At 49.2% G+C, this 16,459-nt stretch overlaps 5 protein-coding genes across 5 annotated transcripts; 3 read left to right on the top strand and 2 right to left on the bottom strand.

The window, feature by feature from the left end:
• Positions 1 to 959: 959 nt before the first annotated feature.
• On the bottom strand, positions 960 to 2,640 carry N7474_005057 (aldehyde dehydrogenase family protein; the record flags this gene model as incomplete). The annotated part of the gene is made up of 5 exons (XM_057196472.1): positions 960 to 1,119; positions 1,177 to 1,246; positions 1,312 to 1,940; positions 1,982 to 2,512; positions 2,582 to 2,640. 5 exons carry the CDS (start codon positions 2,638 to 2,640, stop codon positions 960 to 962), a joined length of 1,449 nt encoding a protein of 482 aa, XP_057053868.1.
• Positions 2,641 to 4,085: 1,445 nt separating this feature from the next.
• N7474_005056 (uncharacterized protein) lies at positions 4,086 to 4,967 on the top strand (the record flags this gene model as incomplete). Its single annotated transcript, XM_057196471.1, has 3 exons — positions 4,086 to 4,228; positions 4,296 to 4,383; positions 4,449 to 4,967. 3 exons carry the CDS (start codon positions 4,086 to 4,088, stop codon positions 4,965 to 4,967), a joined length of 750 nt encoding a protein of 249 aa, XP_057053867.1.
• Positions 4,968 to 5,844: 877 nt separating this feature from the next.
• N7474_005055 (reverse transcriptase) lies at positions 5,845 to 6,623 on the top strand (the record flags this gene model as incomplete). The annotated part of the gene is made up of 2 exons (XM_057196470.1): positions 5,845 to 5,916; positions 5,976 to 6,623. The coding sequence occupies 2 exons, from the start codon at positions 5,845 to 5,847 to the stop codon at positions 6,621 to 6,623; spliced, it is 720 nt and encodes a 239-aa protein (XP_057053866.1).
• Positions 6,624 to 9,256: 2,633 nt separating this feature from the next.
• On the top strand, positions 9,257 to 11,471 carry N7474_005054 (uncharacterized protein; the record flags this gene model as incomplete). The annotated part of the gene is made up of 4 exons (XM_057196469.1): positions 9,257 to 10,253; positions 10,325 to 10,715; positions 10,767 to 11,046; positions 11,103 to 11,471. The coding sequence occupies 4 exons, from the start codon at positions 9,257 to 9,259 to the stop codon at positions 11,469 to 11,471; spliced, it is 2,037 nt and encodes a 678-aa protein (XP_057053865.1).
• A 2,010-nt stretch (positions 11,472 to 13,481) lies between these two features.
• On the bottom strand, positions 13,482 to 15,370 carry N7474_005053 (TauD/TfdA dioxygenase family protein; the record flags this gene model as incomplete). The annotated part of the gene is made up of 6 exons (XM_057196468.1): positions 13,482 to 13,639; positions 13,690 to 14,023; positions 14,609 to 14,805; positions 14,860 to 15,201; positions 15,264 to 15,270; positions 15,332 to 15,370. 6 exons carry the CDS (start codon positions 15,368 to 15,370, stop codon positions 13,482 to 13,484), a joined length of 1,077 nt encoding a protein of 358 aa, XP_057053864.1.
• Positions 15,371 to 16,459: the final 1,089 nt, after the last annotated feature.

Below are 16,459 nucleotides of genomic sequence, written 5' to 3'. Positions count from 1 at the left end.
CTCACCAGCGGATGAATTAGGAATAAAGCAAAAAGACAGAATTTCATGAATGGGTGCCCAGGAACCAAAATGGTTGCGAAGAAAGTTGGCGTAGCCATGCCTCATGTCTGTTCATATGCCCCGGTTCTAACTCCAAGCCTTTGCTTTTTCTCGACCCTAGAGCACTCGTTGATGCCGAAGGACTCGTCTTCCTTGGAATATGCCGGCTAGCAACCGCATCTCTCTCTTCTGTTTCTGGCGGAAGGGTCTCTTTCGTTTCCGCTCTGGATGAGTCACTTCGGTGAAGTCAATTTCAGTGACTGGCCTTGTTGGCCATTCCTCTACATCCGTTTGTCTCGGCTGTAACAGTGTGTTAATTCGCTGCTCCAGTGTCTCCTGAGGTGGCCCCTCTGGTAGCCTAGAGGCTTGTTGACGGCGCCGTTCAACCAAGTCCTATAGTCTTATGGTCTCCACTTGGCCCTTTCTTTACGTAATCTTTCATTCTGTCTAAGCGTATTCGTATATTGCCGTACTGTACCTATCTGGGCCGACGACTTAGTTATCCCACCCTACTTATATTCAAAGACGACTACCGCATCGCCACATCGCCTAAAGGCTATACATCAGTCGACATTGCCTTGGATTGACTTCGACATTTCAACAAACATACAAAACCCTGCGCACTTGGATATTCGCGGCTTTCCTTATGGACGATTACAGCTCTCACCTAACCTACGATTTTCTTGAATTTGGCGAACAATCCGAGACTATACGGTTCTGGTTTATTCCGCATACAGCACATCTTATACAGCCTCTCAAAGGACAGTCATTACAAGTCTACAAACACTGTTTTTGTACGTGAAATAATCAAATCTATCAACGGAGCGATTCAGCTACCGACCAAGCATATTTGCTTCGACCCAAGAACCAATCTATTTCTCATAATTTCAGTCACGAATTCACATTTATATACGTGATAGTTACGGGAACGGCGCGTCCGTCAGGCGGCAGATTACTGACTTAGCCTGGGTATAGTTGTCCAGGGCGTAGGAGCCGAGCTCACGGCCAAGGCCAGACTGCTTGAAGCCACCAAAGGGGGCTTGGTAGGAGAGCATGTTGTAGTTGTTTACCCATACGGTGCTGGGACGGGTTAGCCATATATAGAGAGAGAGAGGCAGAAGTAAGGGCGAAATCTACCCAGCTTTGAGGGCGTTGGACACGCGGATGGCGCGGTTGAGGGTCGTCGTGTGCACGGCAGCAGCCAGACCTGAAAAGATATTAAATCAGAAGCGGATTGACATATTTGGATCCTCAGGGTTGTCCAAGACGTACCGTAGCTGGTGCTGTTACCTATCTTGATAGCCTCGGCCTCATCCTTGAACTTTTGGACAGCAATCACGGGACCAAAGATCTCCTCCTGGGAGATCTTCATGTCCGGAGTGACATCGGTGAAGATGGTGGGCTGGATGAAGTAACCCTCAGTGCCATGACGCTCGCCACCTAAGACGACGGTGGCGCCCTCCTTCTTGCCGTGGCTGATATACTCCATAATGCGGTCAAACTGGAGCTGCGACACCTGCGGGCCCTGGAAGGTGTCTGCCGCGAAGGGGTTGCCGACCTTATTCTGGGCAGCACGCTCCTTGAAGCGGGCCACAAACTTGTCGTAGATGCCCTCTTGGACTAGCAGGCGGGAGCCGGCGCAGCAAGATTGGCCGTGGTTGAAGAAGATGCCGAAGTTGGCCCAGGAGATAGCGTTGTCGATGTCAGCGTCGTCAAATATGATATTGGGCGACTTGCCACCCAGCTCAAGCGTTACTTTCTTTAGGTTACTCTTGGCGGCTGCCTGAAGGATGGTGCGGCCGACTAGAGTGGACCCAGTGAAGGCGATCTTGTCGATATCCATATGGCTGGAGATAGCAGCACCCGCGGTGCGGCCGAAGCCCGAGAGGATATTAACAACGCTAGGGGGAAGCCGGCCTCGACGATGAGCTTGGCGGCGTACAGGCCGGATAGCGGCGTCTGCTCGGCGGTCTTGAGGACGACCGTGTTGCCGGCAGCGATAGCGGGACCGATCTTCCAGGCCCACATAAGGAGGGGGAAGTTCCAGGGGATAATCTGACCGCAGACGCCGACAGACTCGTGGCGGGTGTAGATAAGGGTCTCGACGTTGGAGTCGATGGTCTGACCGGTAATCTTATCGGCCCAGCCACCGTAGTAGCGCAGGGTGGCGGCCGAGATAGCCACATCGTTCTTGGCCATGGTCACACTCTTGCCGTTGTCCAGGGCCTCAATAGATGCCAGGGTCTCGATATCGCGCTCGAAGAGGTCAGCCAACCTGGTGAGCATGCGGCCGCGGTCTGACGGCGTCACGGTGTGCCAAACACCCTCGAAGGCCTCGCGGGCGGCTTTGACGGCGATGTCGACATCTTTTTCGGTGGCCTCATGGACGGCGACGATGGGCTTTTCGGTGGTAGGGTTCACCGTCTCGAAGGTCTTACCTTCGACGCCCTTGACGAACTGGTTTTTGATGAACCTAGAGGAGGGGTATTAGCACTTGGGGTGGAGGCTTTATGAAGTCATCACTAAAAGGGGGAGCACGGACAAGCGCAAGGGCTGCTCATAGGTGACTGTGGGGGTCTGGATGGTCGTAAACAGAGACATGACCTGTACCGGGATCACTGGAGGAGAATGCAGGAGAGAAGGAACAAGAGGAAGAGGGAGTCACCGAGGTCGGTTCTTATAGATGACAAATGCTGCCGTCGACACTTGGTGTCGGGATCGACCTGGGGGACACGGGTGTAGACAATAATTTCCTTCGGTATATATCTCGGAAAACAAAACAAGCTTTCCGTGGGAGTTTGTCATTATTAACATTGTTAGCCACGAGGGGTATAATGCCCTACTAACACTCTTTATCAAAGCGGAGTAAGATTCCTATGTGGTCCACTAGGCGGATTAAGATGCTTTTTATGTCAATTACGCGGTATAAGATTCTATGATAAGTGTCACACTAAACTCTAATCAAACCGCACTTGGAAGCTCAGATCCACACGTGAACTTAACTTGGTTTCCACTATTGCTGTTTCTCCCGCAATCTAGAACCTATTATCGAGTTCTTTTATCTAATATATCGACCGGGTTACCGGTCACAAGGACAATATAAACGATAGGGAACCAGATAAATAGACATGCGCCAATGTAGTAGTTTGACGGTACTACATCTAACCGTACGCCACTGCAGTCTAGACCACGGACGAACTCCTACATGATCCGAACCTATGCCGCATCCATCTCACTCAGGATTTTACTTTTTTTTTTTTTTATCAACGCTTCCAACTATGACCTATGGCTCCTGGATTAGGAATACATCCAGGTTTTGACTCTGGTGGTTGATGAGGGCCTCCGTTCCTGGGGAATTTCTAGGGGCACCCGAAACTATGTAACAGGTTAGGATAACTAATGTAATTCCCAAGCGAGCGGACCCTCCATAGCATATCAGAGAGTTCTGAGAATAATTATATCTGCGGTAATTGAGAAATACATATTTCTGGCCAGTTGATCTAAAGGGTATTGCAATATAATTCAATTCGAAATAGCCCAAAATTGATATATGTTGCTCTTTATGCTTGAAAACGCTTATATAGTAACAATAAGGTCAAATTAAGCAATGCTTGTTGATTTACAGCTTTACAATAGAACTTGCGTGAAAGGCCTTATATACAGCGGCGAAGTCTCTTTGAACTTTACATGTCTGAACGAGTATCCAGAAAACCCAAAGCGAGATCCTTGATATAACGAAGAGGAAAAAAATCGCTATTGAAGAGATGTTTGCTATCAACGAGGACGAAAAGACGGCGCAGAAAAAATCCCTCGCGCAAATCAAATCGCTTCGTTCCACAATGGATGAAAAATAAGTTTGCATTGCAGAATACTCCAAGCAAATACAGGCTGCCCAACAACAGATAGCGGACCTCGAATCAGCCAGCTCACGGGAGCTCGCTAAAGTCTCACAGTCTGCCAAATATATCAGCACACTCCAGAATAATTTGAAAGAAAAAGACAAGACAATTGACAAAATGAAGACCGTTAGCTCAAACTTAAAGTCGATGTTTTCATCAGAGCAAAAGAAAAAGGAAGAGCTAGAGGCCACCAACGCCTCAATAGGTAGAGAGCTGCATACAAGTATAGGTCGTCTTCAAAGTCTGGAAGGTTTCCTTGTTGAGCACTCAGAGATTGATGAAAAATCAGTGTAAGTGGTGCGTACTGTAAAAATTTGATATCATCCATATGCTGACAACCTCTGTCCATATACACAGCACGACGAGCTTCTCGAATCTTTGGGCTTTCGCTGCAAGCGAAGTATTTCCATTCTTAGAGCAAGAGGTTGCTGCAAAAATCTTGAATGTTTGTGTTCAACCACTTTCTGCCACGCTTTACGCTAATTGGATTGATAGGACAAACCGACCTAGGAGAAACTTAGAACAACAAACTTCAGAAATCTGCCACACTATGTACCTCTGGTCCCTTCAAACACCCCCGGAGCCAAAGGGATGCGCTTTGCTATGACCCTAGCTGTTCTGTCAAGGGAGATTGACCGACACATATTTCGACCGATGTACATTCTTCCAGGAGATGCCCAGATTCGCGATATCCTCAGTCATCTTGCAGAGAGGAACAGCGAGAAAGAAGCTTTCTGCCGGCGTGTGCTTCTCTCCATTGATCCTGATGCCGAAAATGAGATTACCCAGTCTGAAATTCGAGCCGTCGTCCGGAGTATGTCGTCATATGTGTGGGGGCTGCTCTCCGAAACACAGCATGATTCGTTTTGCACAAGCATCGAAAGGATAGTGCAGAATGCGGTTGAAGTTTGTATTCCAATCCAACATGCGCAACAGAAATATGAGACTGATTTCGAGCTATCTGATCTCGAGGACGATGAATGGAGGCACTTTAACTTTCCTAATGATTATACAGCTCAGAACGAGTAGGACCTTAATCTTCTCACCGTGTTCCCGTGTATCTCGTCGGTGAAAGACGGCGATCGAGAGTCCTTGACCGATATTATTCAACTCCGCAGCTTACAAAAATTGTGCTTGGCAGCGCAGAATGAGGCCACTCAAATAACAAACTCCGCCATCGCAAGGAGATCATCGAATCGTTCCAGAAGAAGATCAAATGCTCAAAGCACTGCGGGCTCAACTGAGCAGACTTTTTTGATTGGAAGTCCAACCATAGAATGATTGTTTGGGTGTGGAAAAGGCTTCGCAAACACTGATAGCACTGGAGAATTAATAGGGAGCAGGTTGGATCGCCCCGGCATCATTTCCTAAGAGGTCCGGAATGGGAGAGGGAACGGAGTCATTGCCGGAGTACACAAATTTACAGCAACGACCAAAGACCGTCTCGTCAATATTACCATCATAGGCCGTGGTCGGAAAAGAGTTCTCCAAGGCCTCATGGATTGAGAACCGCTTTCGTCTTCTCCGATAAAAAATTTACTACGGGTGTCTCTATCCTTTTCTAATAAGCCTTATCACTTAATTTTCGATAGCTCGGTATCATTTCTGTTACCAACAACCGGTTAATGGCCCTGACGATGCCCCAAATGATTGACAAACTCTGTCTCATTTATGATCAGATATTAAGATTAGATCATGCTAAAACTTCGACCTCCAACTGACGCACCCATAGTCTGCCATAACCAAAGACTCCATCTTCTATGTCAAGTTCCAGCCAGAGTTTCATATCGTGTCGCGCGATAAGGTCTTCACAAACAGGGGCCACGAAGGTCGAGCCTAGATCTTATTCTAGCATCCCTAGGACTAAGTAGGAGGGTGCTATCATGTCATATCCACGCGGTGGAACATGGGTCGGACCACCGAGCAATCCATACGACCTTCCGAACTGAAGCACGACAAAGCCCCCCTGCCAAACCCCGTTTTCTGTTCCGCGAAGCACCGTGGGACGACATCAACCGAGACTTGACATATTTACAGACTGAGATCATAGACATCACAAACCAGGCGGAGCTAGAGGCCGCAGTGGGAAGCCTGACGAGAAGGATAGGCCAGACAGTCGACCGGCTCGTCCCAGTAGCCCGGCCATCCCCATATGGCAAGCGCTGGTGGACCCCAGAATTGACAAGGATGCGTGATGAATACACTTGGACCCGGAATCGATGCACCCAGGCCCGACGATATGGATATGTTCTAACTGAACTAGAGGAGGCGGCATCATACCTGAGAAAACAATACCAAAGGAAGATCCGAGACGCCAAGCGACGGCATTGGAAGGAATTCTTAGACAATACCGACAACATATGGAAGGCGGCACGGTACCTAGAACCTAGGGACAGAGTCATGGGAGTGATCCCTACCTTACGCATGGCAGAGCAGACTATCAAGGATGACCGGGAAAAGGCGAATACACTCTTACAAGCCTTCTTTCCGCCATTACCTGACATCCCGGAGGCACCGCCTAGAGATACACCGCGGAGGGAACCCCTCCACATGGAGCTAGTATCCCCGCATGAGATTAAAGCAGCTCTAATGAAGATAGCCTCATGGAAGGCTCCCTGTTGTGATCTATCATACACACCGGAATCTATTCCTCTCCTCCACGGAATTACCAGTATTGATTACTAATCAATCTGGAGGTCGGAAGCTGTATATAAACCCTCAAGTTTCCTGTCTAAAGAATATGTCAAGATGGAAAATGACAGTATAGACTAAGAATTGCGCACATGGTGCATTTTTGGTCTAGCGGTTATTTTGCCCAGATTCTGAGCGACAGTTATGAGCCCGGATCGCTTTTGTTACGGATGGCATTGCAGGTCGGACGTTCGAGCCCAAGAGCCAGCAAACAAGGTCGCGGAGGGATAGCCCAATTTGGCATCACCTATATTATGACCAGCGGCAGCTAGGGACAGATTATGAACAAGACCAGAGAAAGCAGCCCCGTGCACTTCCCACCTTTGGAAAGTCTCAGGAACCCCCCAAACATAGCTGTTTTTGGATGCTCCCTGGAGGGGTGTGTCAAGATGGAAAATGACAGTATAGACTAAGAATTGCGCACATGGTGCATTTTTGGTCTAGCGGTTATTTTGCCCAGATTCTGAGCGACAGAATACAAGCAATCTTTCTCTGAATTACAACAGGGGGTATTAAGTCAGAGAGGCTTTGCATACTGCATCAGCGACTAGCCCAGATTCCTTCTTCAAACACTATACCTCTGATGTTGGAATCCCCTGATCAGGAGGAGCTGAGTGATTGTATGGCATAAGAGCAATGTAAAACATTATAAGATCGCTGTCAGTCACTAGGACACTCAGGTTTTGTTTCTCGGGCCGTATCCGAAACCATCCTAATCTGTGTTTGGTTTAGCGTAGATTACCATTTTAAAATGATCGCTACGTTCTAGATTACCTGTGCCATCAACCCCGCCTGCTTGGTCAATCGGCCAGCAACGAAAGCTTCACCATGGTAGTCGACATCATCCATCGACGCACCTCACCCTCTACCAAACTATCGTTTCTAACTAATACACTGTCCTCTGTTTCATCTATCTGTCGAATCTCCATCTTAGTCCATGGATGGGGTTGCCAGGCCACACACTTCATCCCTCTTATCGCCCGCCTAAGCGCGGACGGAGAAGACGCTGACCACGGCCATCTCTACCTGGCGGTGGATCTTCCAGGCCACGGCGAGTCACCAGCATGTATCTTGCCCGAGCCTGAGAACGGCGGCGTGGCTGAGCTCGTCGTCGCACTAGTCTGCGAGGTGCTCCATGAGCAGAAATATTACCATGGTCTCAGCAAAAAAGAAAAGCCGATTCCAATCGTGTTGTACGGTCATAGTATGGGCACACTAACGGTCTTGGAATTGTTAACGGCATTCCAAGGCCTTAGCCTGATGGAGGTTTCTCACCTGGTTCTACTCGATGGTGCTTGGACCGGCGAACAAACGGCCGGGCCGTTGAATTATGACGACCTACGAAAGAGAGCAATACAATACCGAGAGTCAATTCAAGAGCGGTTGGGACAGTATTTCGGTCCTCGAACTTCACCGGAATTTGAAGCTAAGACCCGCACCAGCTTCGCTGGCTTGGATTATGAGTATGCGCTACGCATGGGTCACTGGTATCATGGAGTGGGAGCCAAGGCCGCACAGTCGCTACAGAATCTTGACGCGAGGAATAGGTTGTTGTTGGGTTCCCGAGACAAGCCCGTTCGTGTATTGATTGTGCAGAGTCAAGAGGCTCAGGGACCCGGTGGGAGACATAGCCTCGTCAATGGACAGACTACTGCGCACATGTATTTTGTCCGTCGCCACCTTGCCTCGGAGTGGATGCAAGAGCTGGTAATAGAAGGGACGAGTCATTATCCCCATGTGGATGATGTCGACGAGGTTGTGGCATGCCTGGCTAAGTTCTTCAGTCAATAGGCGGCAAATAGTTGAAGATGTCGGGATTCCACTGTCGGGATTCCACCCATGGAACCATGGACAAAAGTTCTGCAGCACTAAACTGCATTTGTTTTTTGACATTCTTGGCATTGTGCGATCATTTCGCTTACTATGCGTTCTGTACTATAAAAGAGATAGCTTGATTATACTCAGAATGCCAGACTTCTTCTATCTTGAGATCTTGACTACATCCAGACATTACCACCCAGAATTGGGTAATGAGTAGTAGGTCTGGTATCCACTTTGTTCGACAGAAGAACAGGGGCTGTTTGAACAGAAACTAGATGCCGATTAGCGTTTGGGCGGCCTTGCAACCATCGTCCGCCGTAGAAAAAAGGAGCGATATTCATAACGACACCGGTTTATTTGTCTGGCTCGCTCCAACCCTCGGAAAATCAGATCTTCAAATTTATTCAGCCCAAATGCTGGCGAAAATTGCACTGAATAATAAACCTTTCTGAAGTATTGTGAGATCGGGAATCGCCTTACAGAGCTCTTACGGCTCACGTGAGGTCACATGATCGACCCCTTGTGTATTTAATTGTTGCTGCACTAGTCATTTTACGATACAACACTCATTTCGTCTTACAGTATTACCAAATGCATGTCATATGACTAGAGTGTGCTGGGGTGTTCTTGCGGGAACCACAAGGACAAAGGCCCTGCAAGTCGACCTTCGAGGTCTCGTAGACCAAGACCCACTCCGATTCCGATGTCAGCGATCTCGACTCTGGCTTCCTTCCCGGCTCGAGTCGCTTCAATGATTTTTGATCCATTTATCGTTTCACAGTACTAACTAGCGTCATCATATCACGATGCGCCGGCACAACGGCCTCTTGTCATCGTGCGAGCCCTGCCGCCGAGGCAAGCTCCGCTGCGACCACAGTGTCCCCACTTGCGGACGGTGTCGTCGTAAGGACAAGGCAGCTGCCTGCGTGTACAAGCTAAGTCCAACACGGGCCCGGCAGTCGAAGGCAGACATTGCTGCGGCGACGCCCCCAAACCCCGCGACCATGTCTCCGACACCACAAGTGACGGTGCACGCTTCGCCGGGACCCCGATCGCTGGCGGGCCCGCAGTACGCCGTGCGAGACCGCTACATCGAGAACTGGAACCACCGGCTGGCCTTGAACTCCACTCCAAGCTTCCTGGGGCCAACGAGCTTTTCGGCAGTCTACAGCGAGAACGAGGCCAGTTTGAAGCAACACTCGTCTGTCACGCCGCTGCGGCTGCCGGAAATTAGACTGCCCGACGTCGCCGACGCGATCGACGACCACCAGGCGCAGTTAGGCGCTGACTTACTGTCGCTGCTCTTCGATGACTTTGGGCTGTACCGCCGGACGGCCATAGCCTGCGATGAGCAGATTAGCGAGGGCATCCTTGGCCTGCCGACCGTCCGTACCCTCTGCGACCTCGTCGAGGGGATGTATAACAGCGTGCCGGATCATCTGGACCCGCAGTCGCGGCTGCTGGCACTTTCGCGGCGGCTATTCGAGGGCACCGCCCGTGAGCTCGTCACGCACGCGACCATGACACTCGATGAGTATCTCGTTGCCCTCGCAGGCCGCTGGGAAGTCATCGGCTTCATCCTCACCATGTCCGGCGTATTCGCCGCCCACGCGACCCTTGACGACCCGACCTTCCACGGCCTGAGCCTCACCGCAAACGACCACAAGAACCTAGGCATTCTGGCCACTGCTGGCGGCGACCAGTGTCTGCAGTTCTGCGACAGCTTGGGTGTCATGAGCGACACCCTCGGCTGGCTCCTGATTCGACACATCCATCTGCTGACCTTAGTCTGTGGCGACTATGGTATGTCTCTTCAGGCACCGAGAGGGAATGATAGCTAATGACCAGACTATCGCCACGGAAACGCCTCGGAGAACTCTCGACCCTCCTCTTCGCCATTGGCTATCACCAGCTCGATGCCGGTGAGCATCTGCCCTTCTTCCTTGCCGAAGGGCGGAAGCGGCTCATGGCGTCCGCCTATGCCCTTGACAAGGAGCTGGCGACGTTTCTGGGCTGTCCTCCGCTGATCGCTTATCGCTTCTGTCGCATGCAATTGCCTCTGGACCTGGAACCGGCCGAAGTGATCGCGGAGCCAGCCGTGCGCGGGGCCGCCATCCACAGACTGGACGCCAATGGCTGGAACACAAAGGCTCTCATCAATGGTACTTCGTGGTGTCGGATGGCCGTGCTCCGGGGCCACGTCCGTGAGCTCGTGCTAGAACTTTCTCTCGATTCCGGGGATTTTGATATTCGGCAACGCGTCGAGTATGCTCCTCTTAATCACTCCAGTGCGATACCCTGCTAATTCCCCTTCAGCGAAGTTTCGTCTCTGGCCCAGCAGGTGCGTAATGAAATTCCATCATACCTGCAGTGGGACGGGAACACCGAAACCACCATGCGGCTGACCAACACATTTGCCGTCTACCTTCATCTCGATCTGCTGTACAGCGACTTCCTCCTGCAGCGCATCCTCGTCAAGCGGTCCGTGGGGGAGTCTGAAACCCTGATCAGTCTTGCAAACCAGATGCTCAAGGCCGTCCTTGCCCAGATTTCTATCAGTCAACGATGCGGCAGACCTTACAGTCTCGGATGGACGGTATCCTCGCCCTTGTTCCCTCAGCACACCGATATTGTCGCATGCTGACGTTATAGATCCCCTACTTTGGCCTTCCCTCGGCCGGGATCCTCGCCATTGAACTTCTCCGCCGGACTCAAAACCCTCACCCGCGGCCGAACAAGAAGCCCTTTCCCCGCTCAGAAGTGATCCAGAACCTCAGCATCCTCGCCTCACATATTCAGTACATCATCCTGCCCCAGAAGGGCAACTATGAGGTCTGCCAACAGGGCCGCAAGGCCATTTTGTACATTCTGGATCACGTACTCTCCACGCACGCGGATGCCACCGCACCGGTTTCTACGGTGCCGAGCGACTTAATCCCCACGGACTGGCTGAATGACGAGTGGTTGAATGACGGGACCGAATTTATCAGGTGGATTGACACGCTGAATTGGGATGTGTAAGGTCGACGATCTGGATCGCTGGCCTGTCGACTCTGATGCATTTGGATATCTGTTCGCACTCTCAGCCACAAAGTCCATTGAAGCCTTGAAACAGATGGATGTGCCTTGAAGTCAATTACCACTTGCGGGCGGAATATTGACCTTTGATTAGCAACAGCTTATTAAAAAAGCCACCGATTGTTAGGCGAGTTTCTCCTTGCTCGGTCGGTTCAAAGATGTTCAAGAATGTTCTATATCTATTGGAGTTTACAAGGCCCAGCAGCCATAGGTTAGGGTATACTGGCTTTACAGTCGATGGATAGGAGGGTGATTTCATTTACCCCGAACACTCGCCGGAGCGATCTATAGGACGCCATAACTAAACGTGCCCGTTCTTGAAACAATTCCAAGCAGCTGGATGATTACGCAATGGAGAAGCGTAACCAATGTTAACAACAAGGATCTTCGGCTCTGAATTCATGGAGTTGGCAGGTGTCAGTCGGGAACTACACTAATTCTCGTGTCTCACCCCAGCTCCTAGTTCATTCCTCTTCGGATATGTGATGACCTATTGTTCTCTCTAACAGGCAGCTAAGAATAAAAGGAGTGGATAGGAAAATTACAAGCGGAATTGCGCGATCGTTATGCTTCGAATTACGAACATAGGGAGCGTTTTGATACCATGTGGAATCAGTCTCTAATCTAATAATCAATAAACTCGGCTCGCGAGGCAGCGACTCGATTCAGCATGCCGATGGGGAGTTCGGGGTCGGGGTTCGGAGTCGGAGTCGGAGTCGGGGTAGCGTATGTGCTATGAATTTGGGTTTCGCGTTCAGTGCCGGAGTTCAAGCCCGAAGGTATTCAGTCATAGGGTCATAGCTCAACAGCAAGAGGAAATCTAAACTTGCACATCTGCATGGCCTGTCACACTAATAGGGTTAGACTCCGCACAGCAATGTCTAGTTAACAAGCGAGTGTCTGTCGGAGTCGGAGTGAAGCTATTCAATCCGGAGTTGAACACCGAGCATTAGGGTGCCTTGCCTCTATATAAGAAACGAACAGATTCTAGGTGACCTGAGGGATTCTACATCAATCAATATTTTTCCTATCGGGATTGTGATTACCATCCCACGCTCTCATCTTACTCTGACTTGATATTTACTCGAATAAGTACCGGATATACATTACTGGACCATCTCATTCAATCTGATATATACGACAACACAATAATGGCGCCCTTCACCATCCAGCGACCACCCTCCGCACCTGTCACTCTCCTCCCATGCAGCGATATTCAGCTTGCGGCGGATGCGTGGAAATTCATCAAACGACAGGCCCAGCAACTTCGTACACGACCACATTCGGAGACTGAAACAGTTTCAAGGTGTTATAAGACGGAGTTGGCGGAGTCTGCTATCAGCAAAGCAGGTACGCTGGTTGTTGACGAAGGGTTCACGATGGGGACGATGGGAAAGAAATGAATCTTTAGTTGGATCGATGTAAGTGTTCCCCTGCTTGTTCTTGACTTCCTTGGCAGGGAGTGTTTGTGTGCGGGGCTAATTTTGATCAGGGAGCCAGGAAAGGGAGACTGATTGCGGCAGAAGACTGTACACATAGGGACCTGTTTCTTTAAGCCGGAGTTACCCTTCAGAGTGATCAGCGAACGAAAAGCGAAAGCACGAAAAAGAAACAGTATATAGGAACATTACTTGTGAGCCTTGAGGGCAGAAGAATCGTCTAGTCATCCAGCGAAAATTCTGGCAGATGAGTAAGGTCTTTAGCTATGCTCGTACCAGTCTATTGTCTGTTGTCATCTATGTGTAGCTCATCTAATCCATCCGTTTGCCTCGCTCTTGCGGTGCTTCGGTCGGTTAGGGTTTTTGCCTTAGAACGCTTGCATTATATCAAAAATCTCAACAGCGCGTCGTGACTAGCAAGTTATATCTGCTACTGGTCAATCATATTTTAATTTACTGTGGATTTGTGCTTTGAATCCTTTACTTTAGCTTATCCTGCTCGAATTGAGTTCATTCAAGTATCTCCAGCAGCTAGTGTCTCCGCCCTCGATATGCTGTTTGGGTCCAAGTACGGTTTCTCGCCAATGCCAACCGCCCGGTGGCCATATCGCTCTCCAAGTCCTTTGTAGTCAAATGTGGCAGTGTGAAAAGCGCAGCGGTTGTTCCATATGGCTAGAATAGTCGGTTAGAAATGAATAATGACGCAAGTTAATGCGACTTACAAATATCGTTCGGGTTTCTCCACTTGAACCTCACCTGGAGGTCGTGGTTCTCGAGGATAGTATTGTAGAATTTCTTCAGCAGCTCGTCCGATTCGTCCGGGCTGAGCTCGTTAATTTCTTTGGGGAATGGCCCAACAGCCCACACACTCTTCCAACCCGTCACAGGGTTGGTCCGCATGATAGGACGAACCGCGGTCAGCTCCTTGCCAACATTCTGCGGGTTACCCCGTGCCTCAGCATGGACGTAGACATTTTCTGGGTCTGCCTTAACAGCCTCGAGGGAGCCCGAGCCAATATAGGTTGTAGTCAGACTGTCGAAGAACTTCTGGTATGTCTGGTCCAACAATAACAATCTCCCCTCCAATTAAGCTATGACGATCTTCTAGGCCATCTTACACTGTCAGGTGTTGTTAGGGCTATTATTCGCCTGCAAACAACCATTAACTGGTTAGGATGGTCGTTGGCTGCTATCATCACTTGTTGAGGTTCTCTGGCCATAGAGATACCTCGTAAGTGATGACTAGCACACACCGCATAAAAGGAGGTGGAGAAGGAGAAAGAGGTCTCCCAGCAGATCATCAAATTACTTGGCGCAAGGTTGCCTTCACCATATGATTTGCAGAGATCCACCATAGAATCCTATAGAAATACATGGGCTTTCTTTCCATACGGTAATGTAATCTCATGTCACATATTACTGTAATCTACACGACGCAATTTACTGACCCCCTCAGTTTGATGCGGCCCGTTTAATAAATGATCCGCGCTAAGTTCTTGGCGGTGGGGCCGGGAAAGAGTATCTCTGTGTATATTGGTCAAGGCGATTTCGAGAATGGCTGTACTGGATTGTACATTGCTCTTCCAGTTATTTTCCCGCCTTTTTCTTTCAGGACAACGATTGCTCGACTTCGGGGCTAACGTCTCCAAGCGTCTTTTGAGATTTCTCCAAAAATTCCGAACCGAATGTATTTAAAATAACGTCATCTAAAGGTTCGCTCCTAATGTCGGATCGTTCGTATGTAGACTCTTGACGGGGTAATGGAGGCTCGGAATGACCACAGGATTCCAAAGGGGCATTGGCTATCGCACCAAATTTATGACGTTCGCTTTGTGGGGCTGTTGCAAGTAATTTTAGTCCAAAGTAATACTCAAGCCATCGTCAAAGCTCACCATGTGCAACATCGCCTTCAGTAGTCCCAACTGCCTCTTGTTCATCCTCCTCAACTGGGAGACGATTTGTTGAAGAAAGCTCAAAAGGTTGAATACAATCGAAGCACTTGCAAGGCAGCCTGGAGGACGAATCGGTCACCGCAGCTTTGTTTGACAAAACGTGATTGCTCTCGCCATCCAAAATCGCCCAAAATTCAGGAGTACTCAGAATCTCCGTGTCAGCATCAGAGTCATGTGGCCCGAATTCATCTTCCGCACCATACTTTTCGCTATTGTCGATGATGATTGGGTTAGAAGTAGAGCCCGTTAGAGTAGACGGATTACTCAGTATGCCAGGACTAGCTTTAGTTCCTGACTCTGGTAACCGGGAAGAATCACACATAATCGGAGTTTTTCAGTCGTACACAGCAACTAAATGTTGTCGTAGCTGATCAGCGAAGCAATTTTCATCACCGGGACATCTCGTACATACCCAAGACTTTCCACAATTGGTCTGTAGAAGCGGGTTCATCTGTCGGTTCGCAGGAAAAAATATGTCGTGTAGGGCGGTGATTTCAGATATTAGTGGGATTCGTATGAATGTCTCCAACCACGAAAAGGACAAGTAAGCACAGCCTTTAATATCTTCGCGTTTACCTTGAATTGACACCCAATGGGTAGCATCCTTTAGTCAAGAACGAAGATAGTCTTTCTACTAGGCTTAGTAACCGCAATATTAAAAATTGTCCAAGAATTCGACCCGGATCCTCACTGCTCTTGTTTGTCGCATCCTAGTAAAAGATGTTTACATTCCCAGGCGCTCAATGAGTGCTCCTAGGAGTTGAATATCCATTGATACTCCTGGGAAGACACTGCTTGCTCCGAGGAACACGAATTTCATTCTCGCAAGTCGTGTTGCATTCCTCGGAAAACCTTGCACGAACTTAGAACCACTCTTACGGTTTACATTTCGTTGGCGGGCATATATCCAGTGATGCTGCTGTGCGTACGGAGAGTACGTTTGCATGAGCTGCGGTGAACCTAGGTCACTCAGTAGGTTTAAACAGCCTTTTAAACTTACGATTGAACAACTCTAGGCACTGACCACTGAAACTGAGGATAATATGAATCTACCCGTCAGGAAGGTCTAGCAATAGATATTCTGTACTATAGTCTAATCACCAGTTCACATGAAAATGGACTGGTTGAACAACCGAACGTGGCGTGGTTCCACCAAAGAATTCTTCTTCGTTTGATGGTGTGATCATGACAGTTGATCGGTTAATTTGCACGCGTGATTAATCCTCCTAACTGAACTGACTCTGTTCAGCTCCTTTACTTGATTATGCGCGGTTACTTGTTAGAAATTTTGCAACATAACTCATAAACCGCTGGTTTAATGTGCCCCACTTAGATATTATGCTACCAACCAATGAATGATGTAAAGAAGGGCTGCATGATAATCGAGTTGAATGCTACCATTATACCAACTGTTATTCGACACACTGGGCTGTGTGCTACGTACAGTATAGGGGATAATTTGAGCAGAATGAGCAGAATGAGGATAGTAGTGGTGGTAGCACATTGCACAAGCGATTGTTTTTCTTGACTTACATACCTC

The sequence above is a fragment of the Penicillium riverlandense genome (assembly GCF_028828495.1).
Source record: "Penicillium riverlandense strain IBT 135883 chromosome Unknown utg000003l_segment0_segment0, whole genome shotgun sequence".
Lineage (NCBI taxonomy): Eukaryota > Fungi > Ascomycota > Eurotiomycetes > Eurotiales > Aspergillaceae > Penicillium > Penicillium riverlandense.
This window is presented reverse-complemented; position numbering and strand designations above follow the sequence as displayed.